This window comes from Oryza sativa, chromosome 1 (genome assembly GCF_034140825.1).
Source record: "Oryza sativa Japonica Group chromosome 1, ASM3414082v1".
NCBI lineage: Eukaryota > Viridiplantae > Streptophyta > Magnoliopsida > Poales > Poaceae > Oryza > Oryza sativa.
The window spans coordinates 5,864,399-5,890,488 of record NC_089035.1 but is presented as its reverse complement, the minus strand read 5'-3'; the positions used below and the strand labels follow the sequence as shown (position 1 = coordinate 5,890,488).

Below are 26,090 nucleotides of genomic sequence, written 5' to 3'. Positions count from 1 at the left end.
GCATGCTGCTGCTGCTTGTCAGAGTAGGGAGTTCGAACTCCATAGCCGTGACTCGCACTCGCAATTGCCCCATCATCGGTCGCCCTCGCCCATTAGTGTCACGTTGTGGACTCGTTGTGTGGGCTGTCTGTGGCATCATCGCGTCGTTTATCGTCAGGAGAAACAAGAAGCATAGAGAACGAATCGATGCGTCGCTTCGATGGCGCCGCGCGCTCGCTCCTCCTTCCCTGCTAATCACATTGCGCGAACACGTGCTACACCAACTGGGCTTCCGGCTGCCCTTCACAGCCTGTGCGGTAAAAGACAGTATGGGGTGGGGTTGGGTTGGTGGCCTCCGCTGGCCTAGGCCCTAGGCGATCACACAACACGCCTAGGCCTAGAGCCGGCCCTGCCCGTAGCGACACTGTTTGCTTATCCAACGACCAACACGAATTTTGATGCACATTGAATGGGGAGAAGAGAGGGGAATCACATGGTAGACCTTTACCAAAACGGATTTGCTAGATTTTTGTTGGCACAAAGAACTTTCGAATTGTGGCTATTAGATATGCTCTAAGATTCGTGTAAACACATATAGAAAAAAAAATCAAGGCATACAGTGCAGATAGTGGGACTCAACCTCGCAAGCCGCCACCTCCTCCTCAAACCCTCAATTCAAGGAGAAGCCGAGGTCTTATATCATCTTGGTTGACAAGGTTAGAATACATAGTGCCTCTAAGTGCATTATTTGTATTGTTAATTTGTGATTCTGTTGGTAAAAACCATGATTTGTCATTTAACCCCTTTGGTTATAACAAGTGCTAAGGCCAACATGAAAAAAAATGTTACATATTGATACCACATTCATATATTTTGCTAATATATCTTGATTGGCATATCCATAATGTGGGATTAGCTGCTAGACTAAATTTACTACTACCTCTATCCCAATATTTCAAATAAGACGGACGATTAAACATTGTACACGGAAAACCATAATTGTATTTATATTGGGACGGAGGTAGTACTTCCTTTGGCAAGAAAAAAAAACCCACAATGTTTGAATTATATTAAGTCTTCGGGGGTGTGAATTGACAATAATTATAAAGTTATAAGAATATGTAATTTCTTAAAAGACTTTCGAATGTTATGTAGCTGCTAATCCCTTAGCAAAATCATAGCAAAAGACTGTCGCAAAGCATCAAACACTGCAATCCTGTGGCGTCAGGCGCACCATCCAAATCAGACGAGACCTAGCCTCAAAGCAAAGCAACGCAAAGCAGAGTTGCCTGTTGCTGATGTAAAACACTGCTTCACCCAATAGATATATAGGGTCAGTACAGTTGAGGGCGAGTGATTCTCAAGATAATTCCTTTTTCTTTCTCTTTCCACTAATCCACTTGAGTTTGCTGACAAATGATGTCGTCCACCACGTCGGCCATTCCATCTGGAGGACAGAACTGAAGATATCATTTGGTTTTGAGTACTTATCCATTAGCTTGCTACCTAATTGGCAGTGGCGGACGCAGGATTTTGAAGATAGGGGTGATAACTCTTTGTTCCATAAAGAAACTAAAGCTTAATAGTAGGAAAAGTAATGAGCAAGTTTTTCTTGCTAGAACAAATAAAAATAGAAACATTGCAAAATAGCTAAAGAAAAATTAAATCTTGGAGAAGAGATAGGATGTTTTCATCCCAAACACTCCATAGAGATTTTTGCACTACCATCTAACTTTTTGACTGCTCTACCATATAAATTCAGATATGCACATTAATCAAATTTCTTAAAAGCAACCATCAATTGAGTCAAACATTAACTACAGAAAGATGAGTTAGGAGCCTAAAAAATATATGATACGAACACATTCAACCCATTGAGCCATGAGGTTGCTTCTCCAGTGCAGCAGCTTGTCGATCAGCTGCTTGTTCTCGGCTTCTGTCCGTGACCACGAGCAGCGCCTGCAGATGGCTGCCATTGGTTGGTTGTCCCAAACCATAGGAAGGCACGCAATATGCTCAGTATTCTGGTTGTAAGCCCCATAGACAAACCAGAGATTCAAGGTCATGAGACAAGATTGAGGAGCTTGTGTTGGTCTGCCAGAGCCGTTTTCTATGAGTTGTATTGTGATTTTAGGCTAAAGAATAGCTGTTTTGACCCAACTAATGATATATATAGGTAAGATACCTATTAATTCAAAGATTATTTGTCAAAAATTTTGGGGGTACAGATGTACCCCCATGTCCCATGCTAGGTCCGCCCCTGCTAATTGGACCAAGGTTCCTAAATCAGTGGTAACAGGTTGGTTACTGGTCTGAAGCCGAGGCTGCTGAGGGTGGTTACCTGCAAGGACGCTATGAATTCAAACTCCGAACAAAAAATTTGAATTTACAGTCAGTTGATACTAAAAAAACTAATTTAGTTTAGTTCTTTTACATAGCAAGCAGTTGTCGGATAAAATCCGATAACCCGTACTAACTAGCCGGTTACCATATTTAATTACTTGGAGGCCAATAAATATGGACAAAATCAGTATTTGCAACCTTGATTGGACTGGATTTGAGTAGTTTACATACAAAATAAACTTTTGGTTTCTGCAACTTAAACAGAACAGTAACACAAACCGTGACGAAATTGTTGCTCTTGCAAACAATTTTGCACGCGAATGGATTCTGAATGTGTTTTTCAGTACACAATTGTTCAAGTTAGCTATTTTGGAATTCCATTCTACACCAAATGTCTTATAGCTAGATCAAGAAAGAGTATGATCTGTATATGATAAAAATCCATCCTGCATCAACAGTAAATTAACCAACGTTTACTGCATCCTCAGCTAATTAGTGCTATTTACACATATAAATATGCATCTAATATAGCAGTTTAAGCTTGCAATCCAAACTTAGATAGTTTAATCACATCATTAGACCCTGGGGTGAGGCCAAGTGTCGCTGTACTTCAGACTTACAATCCAATTTACCTGCAGGAATCGGAATTTCAGATCATTACATGGTCCCTGCAAAAAGAGTTCTCTTCTTCACTTCTACTCTTCACAACTTTTAAATTCCAGCGGGAGAGAAGCGCGCCAAACACAACGCGGCCACACTCTTCTTCCTTCCACTCCTCACTCCACAGCCATGGCGGAGTCGTGCTACGTGCGCGTCCTCTTCCTCCTCCTCCTCGTCGTCACGCCCCTTCCGATCTCCATTGCTTCACCTCTCAAGCTTCGGCTATCTGCCTCCGAGGTCGCCGCGCTTGAGGCGCACGCGCCGCCGCCGCCGCCGCCGCCCCCGCCCGACACGCCGACGACCTACTTCGAGGTGGACCGGCCGCACCGCCCGCCGCCGGGCAGCTTCGGCCCGTGCTCCACGCTGCTCCTCTCCCACTCCTTCGGTTTCACCTACACGCTCCCCCCCGTCACGGCACCGTACTCCCCGCCGCCCTGCCTCGCCGCCGCGGGGGGCCGTGCGTCGGCGATCTCCCTCGCCGTCCTCGAGTGGCGCGCCACCTGCCGCGGCGTCCAGTTCGACCGCATCTTCGGCGTCTGGCTCGGCGGCGTCGAGCTCCTCCGCAGCTGCACGGCGGAGCCGAGGCCCAAGGGCGTCGTCTGGTCCGTGTCCAAGGACGTCACCAAATACGCGTCCCTCCTCGCCGCCCGCAACTCCTCCACCCTCGCCGTCTACCTCGCCAACCTCGTCAACGACCAGTACACCGGCGTCTACCACGCCAATGTCACGCTCCACCTCTACTTCCGCCACCCGCCGCAGCCGCCGCAGCCGGGGTTGGGCCCCGCCGACGTCATCGTCCCCATCTCGCAGAGCTTGCCGTTGAACGGCGGGCAGTGGTTCCAGATCAACAACAACGAGGACGTTGAGTCCGCGAGCCTCGCCGTGCCGGCGAACGCCTACCGCGCCGTCCTCGAGGTGTACCTCTCCTACCACGGCTCCGACGAGTTCTGGTACACTTACGGGAACCCGTTCAACGGCAATGGCCCGTTCCGCGAGGTCACCGTTCGGATCGACGGGGACGTCGTCGGCGCCGTCTGGCCGTTCCCGGTGATCTACACCGGAGGCATCAGCCCCTTCCTCTGGAGGCCGATCAGCGGCATCGGCTCGTTCAACCTCCCGTCGTACGACATCGAGCTCACGCCGTTCTTGGGCTGGTTGCTGGACGGCGAGGAGCACGAGCTCGGGTTCGCCGTGACCGACGCCCAGGACTTTTGGTACGTCGACGGCAACCTCCACCTCTGGCTGGACCCCAGGAGCGCGGCGACGACGGCCGGCATCATCAGCTACGACGCGCCGCCGCTGGAGAAGGTCACCGCCGTCGCGTCCAGGGGTCCCGGCAACGAGTACTACCAGACGACGGCGTTCCGGCGCATCTCCGCCGCCGGGTGGGTGCAAACGTCGTCGTACGGCAAGATCACCGCGACATGGACGCAGCGGTTCAGCTTCGTGAACACGAACCAGGTGCGTGAGGACACGGAGCAGACGGTGAACCAGACCACCGACGCGTACTCCGGCGTCCACGTCACCGACCACGCCGGCGTGGCGTACTCGCAGGAGGCGGAGCAGAGCTTCCCGCTCTACATCTACCAGGGCCAGGTGAACCAGACGTCGAACGACTCGTTCACCGAGGAGACGAGCGTGCAGCTGCGGTTCGAGGAGGAGAGGGTCGCCGCCGGCCGGCCGGGGTTCTGGTCCCGGTCGCTGAGCAACGCGCAGGACTCCGCCGTGGACGTCCGCGTGCAGGAAGGGGACGCCGTCGGGACGTCGTGGCGCGCGGCGCAGACGTACAGGTACGAGGCGACGGACGGGTGCTACTACCGGGACGTGGCCAGCCAGGGCTACGGCGTCGTCTCCGACCACGCCGACGAGGTCTGCGCGAAGGGATCGCCTGCCGCCGGCCGTGCCATTGCCGGCGGCGCCGCGACGGAGTTAGGCGGCGACGCCGCGGCGGCTGCGGGAGTGGCACGGCTGAGCTCGTGAGAAATGGCTGCACTTTTGAGTGTTTGCGCGATCTAATTAAGCTCCTTTCATTTGTATGATTACTTTATACACTACACATAGAGATGTGCCCGTCAAGTGTACACTTTGGTGAAGATTTATCGTTTTATCTGTTGCAATAAGAGAGATGTGGACAGCTTTAATTAAAATCTTAAGTAAAATAAAAACACGAGGATGATAATATTTGGTCTTTCAAAATCTTAAAACAATGATCCCCGCAAAAAAAAAATCTTAAGAGAATGAGATAGCTATTTAATAAATTTTAAGTAAAATCATATTAAAAAAATATATGATTTTGTTTGGTGCTAGCCGCGCAATTGAGCGGGCCACCCAGCTAGTTACTAGAAATCTATAACTTTTGGCTATCTTATAAAATTGGGCCACCTATGATAAAAAGGAAGGGGGTGAGGCTTCGAACCCAGATCGTCTAACCCACCACCTTGTGACCGGAAAGACCCTAGACGTTTTCTCGGGCCACCTATCATACAACACTCATGTCGTTTTAAGTTAGGTCCACATGTCATATGCACATATTGATAAAATCATTTGCTATTATTGTGGTTTTCTAAAGTACAAAGTTAAAGTTGTAGCAAAGTGACAATTTTTATAAAATTTGGTGATGATCGATTTGTCCGGATAAAATTTGGTTAGCTATAAGCTGAGACCAAACTACTGGACATGTTTCTCGGTCTTTTGGCGATGCCGGCCCCTAATATTGTGCAATGGATCGCACGGTCCTTAGGTGCGAAAAGGCTAATTTCGCGCGCGTCCCTTCCCGCGTGACGAGCCACGTGGCGCGCGCGCGGAGAGGGGACGGCGGACTGCGCGCGGAGGAGCTAGGTAGTGCTGTTTTTTTTCGGTTTTCCTTTTTTCCGTTCGTTTAGTTGGTTTTTTAGTAGTTATATTTATGGCGTCATATTTTTCACTAAAAACTAGTCGGCATGTATTTACATTGTAAGTTCCTAAATTACATATGTAATTTTAGTGTATTTACAATATAAGTCTTGAAATTACATATGTAAGTATCTAAATTACATATGTAATTTTAGTGTATTTACAATGTAAGTACCAAAATTACATATGTAAGTCCTAAATTATATATGTGTAATTATTGTGTAAATAGAGTAATTACATTCGCTGATGACCAACACATGTCATGCAAAAAAAAAGGAGTCGCGAACTTAGGAGCAAGTTGTTCGATCAGCTTATCAGATGTACTTTGCACGAATCATGAAGAAGATTAGATGGCAGATCGTCAAACTGAATGTATTTAGCCTAGAAATATGTCAACATAATTTTAGCAAAGCCGTTTTTTTTTTCTGGTTTTCTAGTTTTATTCGTTGGTTTCTTCCGTTCTTCTGTTTTTTTTTCCGCTTCTCTCGTTTTTCTTCTTTGGTTTCTTCCGTCTTTGTTCGGTTTTTCTCTCCTTTTTTTGTTTTTTCAGTAGCAAGTTTGTATACGCACATGTACAAAGTTTGTATACGTACATGCATATATTTTTACGCACGTATATAAAGTTTGTATATGCATGTGTACAAAGTTTGTATACGCACATATATAAAGTTTGTATATGCATGTGTACAAAGTTTGTATACGCATGTGTAAACTTTATATACGCATATGTACAAAGTTTGTATACGTACGTGTATAAAGTTTATATACATGTATATATTTTTACATACATATATAAAGTTTGTATACGCCCATATACAAAGTTTGTATACGTCATGCATAAAGTGTATATACATGTATATATTTTTACCCACGTATACAAAGTTTTTATACGTATAAATGTACAAATACATATTATATACGTATGTTTATACATGTGTATATATATACTATACATAGTGTAATACAAAGTTTACACATATGTATATATATACTATACATAGTATAGTAGTATAAAAAGTGAGGATGATAGGATGTTAGTAGTATATAGGAGAGACTTAAGGGGCTGGACTCGCTAATCAGCTCTCCCCCCCTTAGGTGCGTGATCAGGAAAGCCAACTTACGTGCCAATGTGTTTTCCTGATTTCCCTTTTGCGCGTGCATCGCACTACTACAACCCACGCGATCGTGTATGGGGTATGGCCATGTGCATCGCACACGCCCTGCCAACCATCAAAAAGCTCTATGTATCTATTTTGTCGTTAGCTCATATGTGGTGCATCATTATCTCGTGATTAGATCGGAATTAGGTTCTAACGTTCCGTTTAACTAGACCAGAATTTCTAGTGAAAAATATTCTACATAAAAATCACCGCTATACGAAATTAAAAAAATCTACTCTGTAATATTATGCATGAATAGAAAATTTGACCTAGAATCATTATGCAAAATTAAAAAATCCACTTAAAATTTATGCACATAAACTTTTCATATATAAATTTGTACACATAAACTTTTCTTATAGAATTTTTATAGGCATAAACTTTTCGTGTAGAAACTTTGTGTAGATGAATATGGTATACAAGTTAAGGGCTTATTCGGATCACGGGTGTCGAGGAGTGATCCTCTCTAGCAGGAGGTCGTAAGACCCCCCCCCCTTTGTGAGTTCGGCCGGGGGAGTGGGTGAGATCCGAGGTTCCTCGAGACAAAAGAGACACCAGGGATTTAGACAGGTTCGGGCCGCTATGAAGCGTAATACCCTACTTCTGTGTGTATGATGATTCTTCTATGCTTGCAAAGCCTCTGAATCTCCCAAGTACAAAGCTGGGGTTAGAGAAGCTTTAGTTTTGGGATCTAGAGTCCGATTCCCTCTCTCGCTAGGCATGGTCCTCCTTTTATACTCTAAGGGGATCCCACATATGCTGCGAGTGCTACCTAGGGAGAAGGAAAAACATTCTCTATGTTCATTACATATCTTGTGCCTTAGCCCAGAAGCTATCTGCGCGTCGGCTGCTGCGTGGGGCCCATCAGATCATGCGGGGCGCCCTTGTCATTCGCCGTTTAATGGTTAAGGACTTCCGGGTTCCCATTCACACCAGGAAACAGGTACCCGGGTCAATTCAGAGTGGTTGGACCAGCTCTAACCGGGATAAGAGGCTGAGGAGCCCCTCATCAATATGATTGGACAGGACGGAGCACGCCGCACGCCGCCTGACACACTGACAGGGCGAGGGTACACAGTCGCCGTCCCATCAGCTCTAACTGGGATAAGAGGCTGAGGAGCCCCTCATCAATATGATGGGATAGGACGGAGCACGCCGCACGCCGCCTGACACACTAACAGGGCGAGGGTACACAGTCGCCGTCTCATCGGTCATTCGACCGGTCACAGACCGGTCAGAAGCGCAGCACGCCGCATTAAATGCGGCGTGGCGCGACCGCTCGGGTCGCCATAAATGCGGGTAGGTGGGCACCTGGAGGCGGACACCTAACCCACCGTACATGGTGACCTAGAGAGGGGGTCGAGGGAGCCCGACCCCTAGTCACGGGAGGCGGCGGCCGCCGCCCTACCTCGGGCCTGACTCCCCTCGGGGGAGGGCCACGTGGTATCGAGGGGCAGCCTCCTCCGTTTAGCCTTTTTGGGAAAGAGTGGCCACCACCCCACCTCGGGCCTGACTCCCCTCGGGGGAGGGCCACGTGGCATCGGGGGACAGCCTCCTCCGTTTAGCCTTTTTGGGAAGGAGTGGCCGCCACCCCACCTCGTGCCTGACTCCCCTCGGGGGAGGGCCACGTGGCATCGGGGGGCAGCCTCCTCTGTTTAGCCTTTTTGGGAAGAAGTGGCCGCCACCCCACCTTGGGCTTGACTCCCTTCGGGGGAGGGCCACGTGGCATAGGGGGGCAGCCTGCTCCCTCTAAACCTGATACCCCCGGGCCCATATCACCGACAACGGGATTGTAAAAACTTAGGAATAGAAAAATCACAGGAATATGATAAAATCACAGGAATATGATAGGAATGCATGTGTAAAACAGAGGATTGAAAAACACAGGAATTCTGTAAATATATAAATGCACATAATATATACTAGATGGTTATGATTAAAGCATGTGAGGGTTTCAAATGCTATTATTTTATAGATATGGTTCAAAGCATGTTGAGCTTTTGATTTCACCTATATAGGGTTTATCGTAGCTGATGTTTCGGAGGAAAACCAGCAGTAGCAAGGCCCAACGAAAAACTAGCAGTCGTCAGGCGAGCAATTTTTTTAGCTTTCTTCCCGAAGCTTGGTTTGGGGAAAATGAATACTCCCTCCGTCCCTCAAGAAAATGCTTATATTTTAAGACGGAGGGAGTAGCTGAATACCTTTGGATTTATTGGTAAAAAAATGATTGCTTCAAAAGATACAACGAAAAAGCATGGTTGGTATTGGCTCGAGCCTTTATCAAGCTATTCGAGCTCGGCTCGAGAGGGTGCACGAGCTTTGGAGTAAGCTCGAGCCCGATTTATTTTAGGTTCAAACTGAGTCTAGAACGAACCGAATTTGAGTAGCTTGCGAGCCTCGAGCTATTTTTACAGCCCTAGTGCGGGGTTTCATCTAGTTTATACAACATAATTATGTCACGCCATAAAATTTTAAGTATAAACTCAGCTCACACACTAATAAATAAAAAAAGAGACAAATCCACTGTATGTTTCATATCTGAATTTGTATTTTTTTTCTGAATATGTAGATTGAGGTTGAACTTAATTTTTATGTATTAATAGATGTTACTATATGGTGTAGTGATAGAAGTCACTATACGTTGTGATGGATTTTCTCAATGTGTTGATCATCATGTACTCCGTGCTAATTTGCACCATTGCACGTGCAACGGTACAAGAGAGAAAAAAACTGCCGTAATATGGTGGAAATTAGGCATGTTCGTGTACTAAGGTTATCGACATTTTGTCAATAAAAATTGTACAACTTACGTATTAGTAGATACTAAAAAAATCTTTGCCACACCTTGGCAAGACTAAGCAAATCTTGCACACTTTTCTACTACTCCGTCCATCTCAAAATATAAGCATTTTTAACATAGTGTAATAGAAAAACATACAAATATATCAATCATGTAAAATTGATGTTACTAGACTTATCATTAAACAAACTATCATACTATGTAACTCTTTTTATTTAAAATATTTTACTTTTATAGATATTGTTAGTAAAAGTAGCATCTCGAAAATTATATCGAAGTCTACAAATACTTATATTTTAGGATGGAGGGAGTACTAGCTTATTGTCGTGTCTTTGAACCTAGTTTTCCGATGGAGAATTTTATCACAGCTATTGCTGCAACCGAATAATTAACTGTCTAAGTTAGTCAAATTCGTTTAACTATAGGGGCGTCAAATTGTAACTGCAAAAACCGAGCATGCCTATGCCCTTCACGTATTTGTGTTCGATCTTTGCATGTGTCCAAATAATTATATCTTTTTAGAAATTAAACAACATATATTAGTATAATCTATTATATACATAAACACCTACAGGGTCCTGTCACACTTTTCATTGTCTAAATTGTTGGCTTCTTCACGCGTAGATCGTCTAATTTGTTAGTCTTGATGCTGTAGATCGACCTGTGTGCTTTGCATATTTAAGGGGGTATATGCTATATGCGTAATCAGAGATTCAGAGTACCATCTCTATACGTGTCTCGTCTCCTTGTTCTAACCTACCTCGAATGACTGCTACGAAATGGTCACATAGGGTCTCATCGTTTGCGGTGCAACTTATTAGTTGTGCTAAAATTTAATTTTTGAACTTAATTTCACATTTAATATCAGGTATTTTCAATATATATGTATATATATCAGCGTTGGTTTTTAAGTCGCTAAGAATATATATAAAACTTGCCAAAATTTTCTTTTTGTTAATGAGTCCGTTACGGCTTATAATTGATTCTTGGCTAACCAATGTGACACTGTTTCTTTGGAAGTGTTGGCGCCGGTCTCAAAGCAAAGACTTCGTGTTTACAAAATACACACACATATATAACTAACTGTAGAAACTATTTAGAAGAGCTTCTAGCTAATAAAATTGCTTTAAGTATATCCGGCTCCTTCAAACAGTTCAAATCTCTCTCACACATTTTCTTTAATGGATAAAATCCAGCATTTGCTTCAAAGGAAAGCCACAACCACTTATTACACCATTCTTGACATAAAGCCAAGTATCATAAGATCTAACAAATAGTGATCAGGAGACAAATTTAAACCCTCCAACAAAAGAAAGAGATACACCTTAATTATTAAAAAAACAATCCTATTAGTACAGTTCCATCGCATATAGCATGAATCGATAAAAAAAAAATCCCCAAATCACGTGCACAAATTGATCTAGAAAAAAAAAACCCAAATCAGTGACACATCCCCGCCCGCCAGCGATGCTGGATCCGCCGCCCCGCCCACCACAGATGCTAGATCCGGCGGGAGCCACCACCGCCAACGTTGGATCCGCTACGGGAGCCGCCACTGCTGGATGCAGCTCCGTCCGCTCTCGCCATCATCTCAGGCGATGGAGAGGGAGCCGCGGAGAGGAGAGGTGGAGTGGAGGAGAGGGGGCAAGCGGAGGGGAGGAGAGGCTGAAAGGGTAAGAGAGATAGGGACGGGGTGAGTGGGGGTGCGAGTGAATAAGCCTCCTCTCAACCCCCTTTGCGCTAAAAAAGACTATTTATCGGGCTCCCGCTCGGCTCGATTTTTACGGGAGTTCATTTTTTTAGAAAACCGCACCTATAATATATTATATGTGTCAGTTTTTAATTAACCGACACCTACAATGTATTAAAGTTTTTTTTAAAAAACAAGACACCTATAGTATAGGTATCGATTTTTCTTTAGAACCAGCGCTTATAGTTGCTTAAAGGTGTCGGTTGTATATTTTTTTTAGCCTGTGGAGGCGAGAAAAGCATAATAGGTGCCGGCTTTAGCTGTTTTGGCACCTATAGTGGCGATCTCTACGTGCCTTTATGTAGTAGTGAAGCTAAGTATTGAATGGAACAAGAGAGGAAAGCGATAGGAAATTTAAACACAAGACACGATGAGTTTTTCCTGAGGTATCAAAAATTCGACAATCCCCATTATTTTTTGTTGGACTTTACACCAGTGTAGCTCCCTCCTATAGTCACGAGCCATGGGCGCTCTCATCATGGTCTGGAAGGTGAACATGGAAACTTTCACAACCACACCGGGTCTCCCACAGTCTTCTTGAGTGATCACCAGATCGCCTCTGAGACCGGGTAGTCACGTTGAGGAGATGGGTCTAGGAACCCTCCTTTATAGAATAGTAATGGGAAAAGTACACCGAATGTCCCTCAACTTATCATCGAGTTACAAAATCGTCCCCAAACCGCAAAACCAGATATCCGGCATCCCTGAACTAATCAAAACCGGTCACAATAAGTCTTTTGGTGGTTTTGACCCCGATTTTATCCTACATGGTGGATGAGTCAGCGTGGGACCTACGTGGACCCCACATGTCAGGCTGAGTCATCTCTCCTCCTCTTCTCTTCCTCGATTCCTCCTCTCTCTCTCTCTGGCTGTAGGCCGGTCGGCCGGGAGAGGTGGAGGGCGGCGCCACGACGGCAGTCGGCGGCGGCGGCGGCAGCGGCAGCACGGCGAAGCTCCGCGGCGGCCGTACGAGGGCCGCGACGCTGGTAGGGGAAGCGACGAGGGGCGGCCCGGTGGCCGCGAGGCGGAGAAGCGAGGCGGCGGCGAAGAAGACGTGTAACGGTGTAAGCCGCGGCGGCGGTGGTGGCAGAGAAGGACGCGATAGCAACACTCGACTGGTTTTGCTCTCGGGCCTCGCGAAGGCGAAGAAGTCTCCTCGACCTCGACGCTCGTCGTGAAGACGACGTGCTTCAGGTGCGCCCTGTTGTTGGATGCGTCCGCCGGAGTGATGATCGTTGTCTCGTGCCACCGCCGCGTCACACGCAGGAGCTCGCCGCGCGGCATGACTGCGAGCTACTGTGTGGGTTTGAGATCAGAGGAGTGATGCGGCTGCGGCGGCGAGCGCAAGATGGTTCGCGCTACCGGAGATGGAGACGACGACGACGACGCCGCCGCCACCGGCGGTGAGGTGAGAGATGGAGCCGCAATAGCGTATGTTAGAAATAATCTAGACTTAGTATTTTGCTTTTGCATGTTTTCTTATGTATGCATAACGTGGGCTGCTAGCTGGTCTATTTAAGGATGTACTTTGAGGTTGATTATGTGCATTGAAAAAAAACACTGCCGTGTGCAGTGCCAGAAAAGGTTGCGGTTGTGCAGCACAAATACCTTGTGTTCTTTGCCTACTCTCGTGCATGTGTATTCACCAGGTGTGAGTACGTCTAAGAGTGTTCTCTTGTGTGCTAACAGCGTAGCAGGTAGAAGAGCCTGTTCTTCTTGTTGTGGACGATGCTGAGCCAGTATTTGCAGCGACGAGCGCGTAGAGAGCGGGCGGCCGGCGGAGCGGAGCACCGGCGGCGGCAGACGAGCGCGCTGCCAGCGGAGCGGAGCGGCGGCGGGGCGAGTCAACCGCCGGACCTTCTCCTCTCCCTCCTCGCCCCGCCGACCTCCTCCCGACCCGCTGGTCGCCGCCGTCTCCGCCGCCGCGTTGCCCGTCGCCGGCCGCCAACGCCCGTTCGTCTCCGCGTTCGTCGTCGGGGCCGTCGCGCTCATCGCCGTGCCATTCGCCGTCCCTCCCGCGTCGTTGTTCGCCCGCCACGTCGGGCGCGTCGTTTCCGAGCGCGAGGAGCGTGACGGCGGCCATGGACGGGGAGAGGCAGAGGTGGCCCGCGATGCGGGAGACCGCAGGGGAGAAGTGGGACCCCGCGGCGGCGGCGAGGACGCGGAAGTTGAGGAGGAGCGCGAGCAACGGGAGGGAGGCGCGGCGGTCCTGGGCACAAGAGGGGAAAGAGATTAAGAGAGAGGGTGGTGACGTGGACACCGGACATTGTGGGTCCATGTGGGGCCCACGCTGACTCAGCCGTCACGTAGGACAAAACCGGGTCAAAACCACCGAAGGTCCGGTTTTGATTAGTTCAGGGACGCCGGATATCTGGTTTTACGGTTTGGGAAAGATTTTGTAACTCGATGACAAGTTGAGGGACCTTGGGTGTACCTTTTCCAATAGTAATATCTTATGGGGCGGCATGGGCCTTTCGCTAGGTAGACTTCGTGATGGGCCACCTAGCTTTGTCCTTCTCCCGTGGTTATTCCGTTGGAAAAAGTCCACTTTGACTCCCTTAAATGTATACCGAATCTAATTCGTACCCCTCAACCAGAAAACCGGTTAGGATGACTTCCCCAATTACTAAAACCGGTACAAATAGACTCCCTCGGCGGTTTTCAAGGGCGGTTTTGCTGATGTGGCGGTGTTGACTTGGTCTTCGTCCCATGTGGCGTTGACGTGGCACTGATGTAAGATTAGATTTAAAAATATATATGTGGGACCAATTTGTCATTCACACACAAAAATTATAATAGGATCCACTGACTTGCGGGGTCCACATGTCATTCTCTTTCCAACCTTTCTGCCTCCCTCTCTCTCCCTTATCTCTCTTTCTCTTCCCGTCGGCGAGCAGCGCGGAGAGCTTGCTGAGGGCACGGATGGCAAAGCAGAGGGCGGCGAGGGAGCGGAGTGGAGGGCGCCAAGGGAGTGCGTGAAGCCGTGAAGCCGTGGGCGGCGGTGGGTGGAGAAGGCCGGCGCGAAGGCCGGGCGGAGCGGCGGCATCGAGAGCTGCCAGTCGCCGCGGTCGCTCCTGTCTCGTATCCTACAGTGAGGCGACGGCGGCGGCAGCGGTGGGAAGATCGGGTGCCGGGTGCAGTTGCCGTGGCGGTACAGCTCCACCTCCGTGTTGATGCAATATTGTTAACACTCCGCCGCCGCCGGTAGTGGCGGCGGCGGCAGCGGTGGGAAGTTCGGGTGCTGGATGCGGCTACCGGCGCTGGCCAAGGTCAAGGTCATCGGGAGGGCGCCGGAGTTGTCCCTCGACACACCGCGGAGTTCTTGTACACTCGACAAGGGGAGAAATGGTATAATTCTTGCCGTGCGTGGCGCCGGTGCAGTGCCGGAGACGAGAGCGACGAAACGGAGGAGGTGACTGACACGTCGGCGTCCTTCGCCGCCAAGACGGACGACGTGGCTGCAAGAAGGCCAAGGATGGTGGCGGCGGCGGCGCGGTGCTGGTGACGGTGGATGGCGACGTGGAGCTGGAGATGAAGACGCTACTGAAGGCGTCGGCGTACATCCTGGGCGCGGCGGGCAGCAGCATCGTGTACATGGCGGTGCTGGACGACGGCGCCGTGCTGGCAGTGCGCAGGATTGGCAGCGACGACGCATCGCCCGCGGCATGGCGAGAGGGCTGGCCTTCCTCCACGACAAGAAGTTCGTGCGGCAACGTCCGGCCGAGCAACATCCTGCTCGACGCCAACATGGAGCCGCTATTGGCGGACATTGGAATCCACCGGCTCATCCGTGGCGGGGGCACGCTCAAGCCGGCAGCAGCGGCAGTGCTAGGGCGGTTCGGGAGCAAGCGGTCGGCGAAGTGCTCGCCGGACCTGTCGCCGCCGGGCGCGAGGCTGCTGGCGGGGCCGTCCGGGTCCGGCGACACGGTGGCACAATACTAGGAGAGGAGCGAGCCAGAGCTGATGCTGAGCAGCAACAACCACACCCTCGTCTACACCTGCGACAACGTGCAGTGCAGTGCCGCACAGCAACTACGCGCTCGACTTCCTCGACCGCTTGCTCTGCTGTTTCTTTTTGGGGGATTTGGGGGAAAAGATAGAGAGGGAGAAGATGTCTGACAAGTGGGCCCTACACTTTTTATATTTTCTCCTATCACTTACATGTGGGCCTCATCTATATTTTGGTGACTGGGCTGACACGTCAGCACAATAGACCAAGTCAGCATGCCACGTCAGCAAAACCGCCCTTTAAAACCACATAGGGAGTCAATTTGTACCGGTTTTAGTAATTGGGGGAGTCATCCTAACCGGTTTTCTGGTTGAGGGGTACGAATTAGATTCGGTGTATATTTAAGAGAGTTAAAGTGGACTTTTTCCTATTCCGTTCTAGCTTCGCACCTGGGCTTTGCTACTTATCGTGGCTTTTGCCCCATCAAGCGGGCATCGCCATTTTTCGTGGTCTCTGCACTCATGATCCTTGTCATTCGGTCATAGCATTCGCCACGCTCGATGATGTTTGCCATGTGTCATGACCACGTTGACCAAAGGGCCTACGACCTGCTCCCAACAAGCTTAGTTTTTAGTTGGAAAGTTTAGCTCAATGGTCAAAAATGCCTTAAAGGTGGATTAAATAATAATATTGACATGTCTTAGTTTGAAATGATAAAAAAAATGCTACTCCCTTCGTTTCATCATATTATAATTCGATCAAATTTTTTCTTCGTCAAAATTCTTTAGGTTTGACCAAGTTTATAGAAAAGATTAGCAATATCTAAGACATCAAATTAGTTTAATTAAATTTAATATTGAATATATTTTTGATACAATGTTTGTTTTGTATTGAAAATGGTACTGTATTTTGCTACAAACTCGGTCAAACTTCAAGAAGTTTAACTAAGAAAAAAAGTGAAACGACTTGTACTATGAAATCGGAGGGAATATTTAATTAGAAAGAAACACTTTTATTTTGTGACTTTTCAAAGTCTAGCTTGCCCTAACTTTGAACTATAGTCTGCTTTCCGAATTTACCTCTCTGCCGGCCTTTGCACGCTTGTAGCCCACCAACCCAAGGAACCAACGGGCCTGGGCCTTGCTACCAACAGCTCACATATGATAGCCCACCCTAGCATCATCGTAGACAGATTGTCTGTTTAATACCCCAAGAAGCATGATTTTTTTTTTTTGAAATCTGGAGAACCATGATTACTCAAGAACTGTGAGAATTGGATTTTTACAACTCGAGCAAATATTCCTTATGTTTTGCATGTGACCATAAAAAATTTTAGCAATATAGGTTAATAAAACACTATACTCCCTCCGTAAAAAAAACTCAACCTCAAATCTGGACTATCCTTTTGTTATTCTAGGAGGGATCACATCCTTTTCTATATTGAGTTTTTTTAAGGACGGAGGGAGTGATCAGTCTACAAACACAAATTGCATATACACTCTTAGGTTCTGTATGCCTATTTTGGATCTTTCACACGTGTTCGCTGGGGAAACTATTTTAAATTCTTGAGAGGACGACATCTCGTTATTTGCATGTAGCTTAAAGGGCAATGAACAAATTTGAGAAAATTCAACAAGATAAATTAATATGTAATATATCACTTCATAAATATACAAGGTAAAATTTAATTTCTACATATTACAGTAAAAAAAATGACAGTGAATACATGTAGGTGTAGTTTAATTTTTTTTATTGTAGCTTGTAAAAAATGAACTTGAATATGCATGTTTGTAGAGTAATATATCACATGTCAATATATTCTTCTCATTTTTTATTTAATTTTTTAAAACTATTTAAGTGATATGCAAAAACAAGAGAACGGAGTTTAAAATCCACTCCGCTGCCACGGTTGCTGGTGCCTGCAAGGCTGCAAGCTAGTTAGACTTGTTGCTCTAGCGACACCAATCTCCCATGGTGGAGTTCGCTGCCACTATTGCTGGCGTCTGCATCTGGCGCAGCCGCAGCGGCTTCTTTCTGTTCTACGGCGGCGACGGTGGGCGTGGCGGTGGCGAGCGTGAGCTTGTCCTGCTCCTTGCTCTTGCCCCACAGCACGCTGTAGAGTCCAGCCACCATGAGGACCCCGCCGACGACGCTGCCGGCGTGGACGGTCTCGCCGAGGAAGAAGATGCAGCAGAAGACGGTGAAGACGAAGGCGAGCGGGGTGGACATGGCGAGGAACACGGGCCCCTTCTTCTCGATGCACCACGCCATCAGGTAGAACGCCACGGCCGTGACGACGACGCCGGAGTAGGCGACGGCGAGGAGGCCAGTGTCGAGCCGCAGCCTCCACGCGGCGGGGTCCCGCGCCGCCGCCACCGCCGCCACCGCCAGCGACTGCGCCGCGCTGATCACGCACTGCCACGTCGTGGCCAGCAGCTTGTTCGGGTACTCGCGGAGCACCGGCGCCATGAGCATGGACCAGAGCAGCCACGTCACGTTCGACAGCAGGATCAGCACCGTCCCCACGATCCACCTCGTCCTGCCGCTCCCGCTCGCCGAAGCTTCATGGCCGCCGCCGGCGAACACGCGGTGGTGGATCAGTGGGCTTATCGTCGGCCCGGTGTACAGCGCGATCACCAGCACGCCGGCCAGGCACAGGCCAACGCCGGCCGCCTTCGCCGAGCCCGGCAAGCTCCTCAGCCGGATCATTTCCTGCCTTAGTAGGAGCGCCAAGAAGAAGGACATCACCGGAATCGAGCTGCCTGCCGCGGATGCCACCGTCGACGTGGTGTACTTGAGGCCCATGTTGTACAGGTTTAAGGTCCCCGTGCTCCTGCCAATTTAATCGAATCGAAGTAAATTACATATGTATGTTACAGTGACCTGAGTAACTCCAAGGTTCTAAGTTTAAATCTTCATAGGAGTAAATTTTAGATAGGTTTATTTGAGAACTAAGTTTCCTATTTAATAGGCCAAGTTCCTAATTTTTTTTAAAAAACTGTATATATCTTGTTAGATATAGAAGCCAGGTAAAAAAATACCATTCTCTAAAAAAAAATGCATGTATGCTCATTAACCGATTAGCTCAAAAATCCTGTAAATATAGAAGGTAAGTTTATCGATACAAAAAGATGTACAACTGTTTTTTTACCCAAACAGAGCACAGAGGAAAAACTTGATGAACAATCTGAGCGACATCGGTGGCGCGTTTCTCCTGCATGCAAACTCAAATTCTCATCATTCTGCAGACGCCCCAAAAATGAATTTTGCAGAACAGCTAGCAGCTAGCTCTTCTTGTTCTTGATTGATTGGTTACCTCTCAAGAACGATGGCAAGAGGCAGCAGTAGTACGGAGGCAGCTGCCTGGCGGTAGAAGATGAAGATGAAGGTGTTCATCCCCTGGTTGAAGGCTGCCTTGGAGATAATGTACATGCCAGTGTAGATCAGCTCTACGATGACGATGACGACATAGGGCGTTTTGGCACCCATGGCTTGCACGTTACTTCTGCTGCTGAATGCTGATCCTGAAACAGGATAGGGTTACAGTGCCGCGCAGTGCGAGACATGGTAAGCGAGGGCAAGGGAGCTAGCCTTATATAGGCTGTTTTTGTGAGTACGGGCCGTCCCGTGAAATTCGTGGATATATCATATATGGTTCCAGTGTAAAACAGAACCATATATGGTTTCAATTTTAAACTCTCTAGGTAATGTTCTCTCGTTATTTGCATATCACTTAAATAATTATGAAAAAATTGATGAAAATTGATAAGGCTGTATTAACATGTGATATAGTATGCTTGAATCTGGATATATATGGTTCCAGTGTTAGAGATGATAAGAGTGCTAGGGAGCTAGCCATACATAGGCTGTGTTTAGGTGAGTGGTAGATTTTGAGAAGTAGTGGGTGAGAATCCGGCTGACGAGAATCAATCTAGAGAAGTTAAAAAAAACTCAGCTTTTAGCTATTATTTTATTTTTTGAATCTGAATGAAATCTGAATTATTTGAAGGAGCCAAAGATTTTCGAATTGTTGCGGTTGTCGGATACTCCTTCAAACATAAATATAATCCACTAGTTCTCACATGGTTTTACATAAGATGTTTTAGGAAAATAGAGTATTTCAATTCCGTGGAAAAAAAATCCTAGGAAGACATTTGAAATAAGGAATCAAATTATATCCTTTTCTTTTATGAAATGGACAATCATATACATGTTTTCTTTGGTTTTGAAAGAAAGTTAACAAAAGCTCTAACCTTTTAAAAAAATCCTTTGAGTTTATCTCTCTCATCTTATTATTATGTCCTTTTAAAACGACCCTTATTTTTATGTCCTTTTAAAACGACCATTTACTTTTTTGTAATACTTTATTTTGCACTAGCTTCCATTGCTATCAAAATTCTATGTTTTTTTAATATTTCTCTTTTCCCCCTATACTTCCGGGTTTTTTAAACCCTAGGTTTGCGGTAGAAGGCCGGGCTGATGTTTTCTTCTCTGGCTTTCTCAACCATTTTCGATTGGTTTGGGCAGACACTGTCCTATTGCTTCCTCATCTTTTCATTTTCTTCACTTGAAAAAGATTGATGTGGATAGGTTAGTGCCAATTAATTAATTAGTGAGACTTTGGTTCACATTTTTCTCGCGCTATATATACGTACGGTTGTCCGATTAAGGAGCGTGCAGCTTACATTTCCAAAAAAAAAAGGGCTACGGCTTTAGAGAACGCCAGCTGATGATCATCTGTAGCTCCTTGTTAGTAATTTGCACTATTGTACGTACAACGTACGGTTACGGTACCAGAGGAAAAAAGAACTGGCGTATATGATGGATTTTAAGGCCTTATGATATCTATGCCCATTCTTTAATTTGCACATGTCCAAAAAGTCAAAAATAGTTTTTTTTTCAGATAATTTACATCATGTATTGTTGTCATATATCCATTCCATTCCCAAACTTTAGACACTGTTTGAGAGAGCATCCAGGACCTAAAATTGCTCTAAGAACCTCCAAAAGTCACCTAATATTGCTCTAAGAACCTTCAAAAGTGACCTAATATTGCTCTAAGAACCTCCAACAGTCTAGCCCCTTTATAAAGAATACAAATTCTCGCTTTAGATTGCCTGGACATAGTAGCTACAGAATCTATACTCTTTTCAAAGACTTGAAAAGTGATCAATGGTGACTCTACTATACCACCCATCACTACTGTTTTATGGATCCCGTAATGAGTAGTTAGACTTATATCGCTTTTCTAATCCCAAATCATCAAACAATGAAGATTTATTTAAATTGATGCAATCCTTTTATTCATTCGCGAAAAAGATATGAAAAATATGACCTAAAGATTTTACAATGAAAATAATTTAATTTAAAAGCTAATACTTTAAAGTGTATTATGGGATTCTCATTTTCAATTCCCGTTACAATGCACGTGCATTCAGCTAGTTAACAAAGAAACAGGTAATCAGAAGCTAGCTAACCTTACTTCTTCATATTCTCACCAGTTAGGTATTCATCATATTATAAGAATATGATAGCGTATAATTACACAGCATGCTTACTAAACATAGTCAAAGGTGTGCTTAATAAATTGATGGTCACACTATAGACCAGGTTTGGGGAAAAAAGTGCATGATAAGTCATATGGTTGTAATTATAGTAATGAAATAAACAATAGCCTAGTAAAGTATGAGAAATTTGGGTAAACTGTGGAAGTGAACCAAATGCCATAATCGTCTTGTGTCGTTATCTTATATTTTCCCTGTGCTTGGAAAATGACTTCATGCACTAGACTTGTCTTAGACAGAAGCGATTCAATCTATATATAGTATAGTTTAATGCCATGTGACACCTATTGTGGTGGCACATTGCGTACCACTGATCTATTTATTAAATGAATTATAGAAAAGAAGCCGGCACACATTTATTTTGAAGGCATAGACGCTCTCTCTCGTGGCCCGATCTTTTGGTGGGGGGATAACTCATGGCTACCAAGCATAACAAGTCCAGAACGCCGTGCAATCGCTACACCACAAACTATGTTGTACCAACCGTGACGCGCGGTTGATGATCCCTACAACGCAAACGAGAGAACACTGCAAAAATAAGATACGATACAATCTAAATATTGAGAATAGATAATTAAATACAAAGAAATAGTTATGATTGAAGTGGTAGATCTAATCGACCGAGAAATCAACACACCAACCATTGGGAGCTCTTAATCTATAGTCGCCGACTAATCGAGCGAGAACTAGAGACAAGGTGAATGTCACTTGGCAAAATTCAACTAAACAAGACCCAATTGTTCTAGAGGATGTATATAGATATTTATAGAGAAAAATAGAACTAGAGTTAATTACTAATTCATGAAGGTGGAGGGGGGCATTTTCAAGATGAGCCTAGTCTATTATAAGGCCCAAGGCCCAAGTTCGGTTGCAGCAACAATACTGTCTTGTGTTGATGATTCCCGTTGACTCGAGATGAATTTGGATATAATACTGGATGCGTTTGAAAGGTGACGAGATAAGCTTTCCATCAAGTCCAAGATCACTTAAATCGGAGTTAGCATGAAGATGCTAGATCCGTTTGAAGTCAGTGCTATCTCCGAAAGCCAAATTGGACTTGGATTTGGAATTGTCATTAGAACGTAAGAAGTTATGTGCGTATCCGATGAAATGATGTCCTCATCACAAACTACTCTAATTATATATGTCAGACATAGGGAAAATGAGATGTTCTAGGCTATGTTTGATTAATTGTAGTCAAATTAATATAGTTTCTTATATAGTTATCCGTCTATTCATCTCTATATTTTTTTTTCAAACACATTATAAATGCAGACACTCGTAACGCTTGCATACTCAACTCTATGAACACCAATTGTACAATACTATATCTACGAGCATATTCGAAATTAAGATAGTGCCAATATATTTTGATATATCATCAATATATTAGTATATGATGAGCTTGCCCAAGAGTTCTACAGCAAATTAATTCGCGTTATTTTCATTTGTGTATGAGAAAAATGCTCGTTGTGTTAAGAGTCTTGGAGATCTACTTTGCCTCATGCTACGAACAGAAGCCAGGGGAAGCAGGAGCACGCACGCATCCTCCCTCCCAAGCTTATATCGATTTTTTACAGTAACTTTACAGTTCTTAAAAGAGGTTTCAGAAGAGTGAAGACATACATTTTCTACTACAAAATTTGATATTTCTTGATGCTTTCAGTACTAGAAATCATGAAAATTTTCACTTACAAGAAAAAATATTTACAGTTCTCGAGAGGTACCAACTGCCAAAAGATAACAAATTTGGTACCTCTTAATACTAAAGGCATCCAAAAATATTAAATTTTACACTAAAAATATGGCACCTATTGATATTTTTCAAAGACTATAAAATCACTCTTAATAAGGACCATAAAATTTCTCGCTTTTTATTATGAGTGATACTTGTTGCTCAGGCGATCGAGGCCAATCTCTCCTGTTCGCTGTCACTGCTGCTGCTGTCTGCAGGAGCTGGTACTGCAGCGACCTTCTTTTCTTGCTGTTGCACGGAGGCGGGCGTGGGCATGGCGGTGGCGAGCGTGAGCGTGTCGTGCTCCTTGCTCTTGCCCCACAGCACGCTGTAGAGGCCAACCACCATGAGGACCCCGCCGACGACGCTGCCGAGGTGGACGACCTCGCCGAGGACGAAGAGCGCGCAGAAGATGGTGAAGACGAAGCTGAGCGGGTTGGACATGGCCAGGAACACGGGTCCCTTCTTCTCGATGCACCACGCCTGCATGTACAGGGAGGCGCCCGTGACGGCGACGGCGGAGTAGGCGACGGCGAGGAGGCCGGCGTCGGGCCGCAGCCTCCACGCGGCCGGGTCGCGCCCCGCCGCCGCCGCCGCCAGCGCGAGCGACTGCGCCGCGCTGAGCGCGCACTGCGCCGCCGTGGCCAGCAGCTTGCTGGGGTACTCCCTGAGCAGCGACGCCATCAGCACGGTCCAGAGCGACCACGTCGCGTTCGACAGCAGCATCAGCAACGTGCCTTTCACCCACCTCGTCCTCGTCGTCGCCGATGCTGATTCATGGCCGCCGCCGCCGCCGCCGCCGAACGCGCGATGGTGGTTCACGGGGCTTATCGCCGGCCCGGCGTACAGCGCGATCGCCAGCACGCCGCCCACGCACAGCACCACGCCGGCCATCTTCGCCGCGCCCGACAAGCTCTTCAGCCGGATCACTTCCACCCTGCAACCATGAACGCAGATCAGTATTAATTACTCATTTGATCATTTCAGATAGTAAATCAATGATCAGCGTCAAGAAATTGATTAACCAGAGATGGATGATTGATTGAGCTCGCCTTAATAGGAGTGCAAAGAAGAAGGTCACCACGGGAATCGAATTGGTTGTCGCCGAGGCCACCGTCGGGGAGGTGTACTTGAGGCCCAGGTTGTACATGTTTAAGCTCAGTGTGTTCCTGCAAATTGAATCGAAAGCCAAGTTAATCAGACGCATCTTCTATGATTTTATTGATCCAAATTAAATCATGCCTGCACCATTGCTGTCTAATCTTACCCAAGCAGAGCATACAAGAAAAGCTTAGTGAACAACCGGAGCGACATCGGTGGTGCATTTCTCCTGCAATATGCATGCTCAAAATTTAGCCTGACTGACTCTAATTCTTCCCTTCTTTTGCAATATTATCGGAGAACCAAATGAGGAAAATTCAGTACAGTTGATCGATCGGTTACCTCTCAAGAACGATGGCGAGAGGCAGCAGCAAGAGAGAGGCAGCTGCCTGGCGGTAGAAGATGAAGACGAAGGTGTTCATCCCATGGTTGAAGGCTGCCTTGGAGATAACAAACAGGCCTGTGTTGATCAGCTGTATGACGATGACGATGACATATGGCTTCTTGGCGTCCATCGCTCAGTACGCTTTGCTTCTTCTGAGCTCTGAAACTGAAAACGGTTTCAGTGTGAGACAAGTGAGACAGTATAAGGGGAACATGCCATTATATTGCTAGCTCTTGCACTGTTGCACCGCTGATGTTTCAGAGGAAAAAAAAAACATTTCCCAATTCAGAAGCATTGCTCCTTTCTTCTTTGAGTAAATCCCTTCTGTACACATGAAAACTCACCTAATCTCTTCTATACCCTCCAATTTTACACGATCCCCTCTGTACCCCTAAAATTTTGCTTTGATCCCTTCCATGCCCCTTCTGTTAGTTTTCCTTCATTTTCATGTTATGTGTGGTTTCTAATGTCTAAAACACCCTTGTAGATGGAAGAGTGCCAGCTAGAGTGGCAACAGGAGGGAGACGGCCGGCGATGCCCGCGCGGCAGGAGGGGCGGCGGCCGGCGGCCCGCGCGGTGGGAGGGGCGGTGGCTGGCGGCCCGTGCGGCAGGGGCGCGGTGGCCGGCGATGCTCACGCGGTGGGAGGGGCGGTGGCGGCGTGACGGCGGCTGAATGACGGCGCACGCGGCGGGAGGGTGGTGGCCGGCGACGCCTACGCGGCGGGAGGGCGGCTGGATGACAGCGCCCCGCGCGGCGTGACGGCGGCTGGACGACGGCGCGCGCGCGGCCGAAGGGGCGGCGGCCGACGGCCCGTGCGGCAGGGGCGCGGTGGCCGGTGGCCCGTGCGGCGGGAGGGCGGTGGCCGGCGACGCCCGCACGGTGGGAGGGCGGCTGGATGACGGCGCCCCGCGCGGCGTGACAGCGGCTGGACGACGGCGCGCGCGGCCAGAGGGGCCGTGGCCGGCGCCCCGCGCGGTGGGAGGGCGGCTGGACGACGACGCGCGTGGCCAGAGGGCGGCAGCGGGACGGCGGCGCGCAGAGGCCGTTTGCGTGGAAGAGGATGCGGGAGAAGGAAAGGGGAACTTTAGTTAGGGTTGACAGGGGCATTTTGGTATTTTCTAAAAATACTGACAACACAATACACGGTTTGAGCAACGTATCTAATGGAAACCTAACGGGAGGGGCATGGAAGGGATCAAAGCGAAATTTCAGGGGTACATAGAGGATCGTGTAAAATTCGAGGGTATAGAAAGGATTATATGAGTTTTCATGTGTACATAAGGGATATAGTCTTCTTCTTTCCCTTTTTCTAGTTTGTATAATATTGATGTGGTTAGGTTAGTGTTAACTACCTCAATTTTCTTAATATGTAATGTAAGTTGACTTATTAGATATATATGTCTGATCATTTGTCTTACTATTTGGTGGTAGGGTTCACATCAGTGAGTATTGCATCGTGGCAATATAGAAAGCTTGGAGTGTTGCTTGCTTAAGAAACCAACTTCAGAAGACCCTATGGAACGTCTTTGTTTACACCCATCGTTTCCATCTTAATCGAATTATTACATAAAAACTTGAAATAAAATTAGTGCTACCACCATCCCAAAAGGAAAGCAAGTCTGGCTATGCACCCGACAAGTATTGAGATAGGGGTACAATTGTTTTTTTGATAGTAGGGGTACAATTGTTAAAGCAAGCCATTTTGTTGGTTATAGATGGGAAAGTATATATGGTGGAAACCACATCTTATATGGAAAATTGGAAACTTTTT

General features: G+C 47.0%; 3 protein-coding genes and 1 long non-coding RNA gene across 4 annotated transcripts; 2 read left to right on the top strand and 2 right to left on the bottom strand.

The window, feature by feature from the left end:
- The first annotated feature begins 2,885 nt into the window (after window positions 1-2,885).
- On the top strand, window positions 2,886-5,166 carry LOC4325529 (peptide-N4-(N-acetyl-beta-glucosaminyl)asparagine amidase A). The gene has a single exon (XM_015775832.3). The coding sequence runs from the start codon at window positions 3,112-3,114 to the stop codon at window positions 4,960-4,962; it is 1,851 nt and encodes a 616-aa protein (XP_015631318.1). The 5' UTR covers window positions 2,886-3,111; the 3' UTR covers window positions 4,963-5,166.
- Window positions 5,167-17,151: 11,985 nt separating this feature from the next.
- On the bottom strand, window positions 17,152-19,113 carry LOC4325528 (WAT1-related protein At5g64700). The gene is made up of 3 exons (XM_015779971.3): window positions 18,850-19,113; window positions 18,685-18,747; window positions 17,152-18,366 (listed from the first exon to the last, which is right to left on the bottom strand). Exons 1-3 carry the CDS (start codon window positions 19,020-19,022, stop codon window positions 17,472-17,474), a joined length of 1,131 nt encoding a protein of 376 aa, XP_015635457.1. The 5' UTR covers window positions 19,023-19,113; the 3' UTR covers window positions 17,152-17,471.
- A 3,612-nt stretch (window positions 19,114-22,725) lies between these two features.
- On the bottom strand, window positions 22,726-24,799 carry LOC4325527 (WAT1-related protein At5g64700). Its single transcript, XM_015779565.3, has 4 exons — window positions 24,276-24,799; window positions 24,100-24,162; window positions 23,885-24,001; window positions 22,726-23,769 (listed from the first exon to the last, which is right to left on the bottom strand). Exons 1-4 carry the CDS (start codon window positions 24,446-24,448, stop codon window positions 22,995-22,997), a joined length of 1,128 nt encoding a protein of 375 aa, XP_015635051.1. The 5' UTR covers window positions 24,449-24,799; the 3' UTR covers window positions 22,726-22,994.
- Window positions 24,337-25,739, top strand: LOC112938205 (uncharacterized). The gene is made up of 2 exons (XR_003241244.2): window positions 24,337-24,454; window positions 24,806-25,739. It is a non-coding gene; the product is annotated as an uncharacterized lncRNA (long non-coding RNA).
- The last annotated feature ends 351 nt before the right edge of the window (window positions 25,740-26,090 follow it).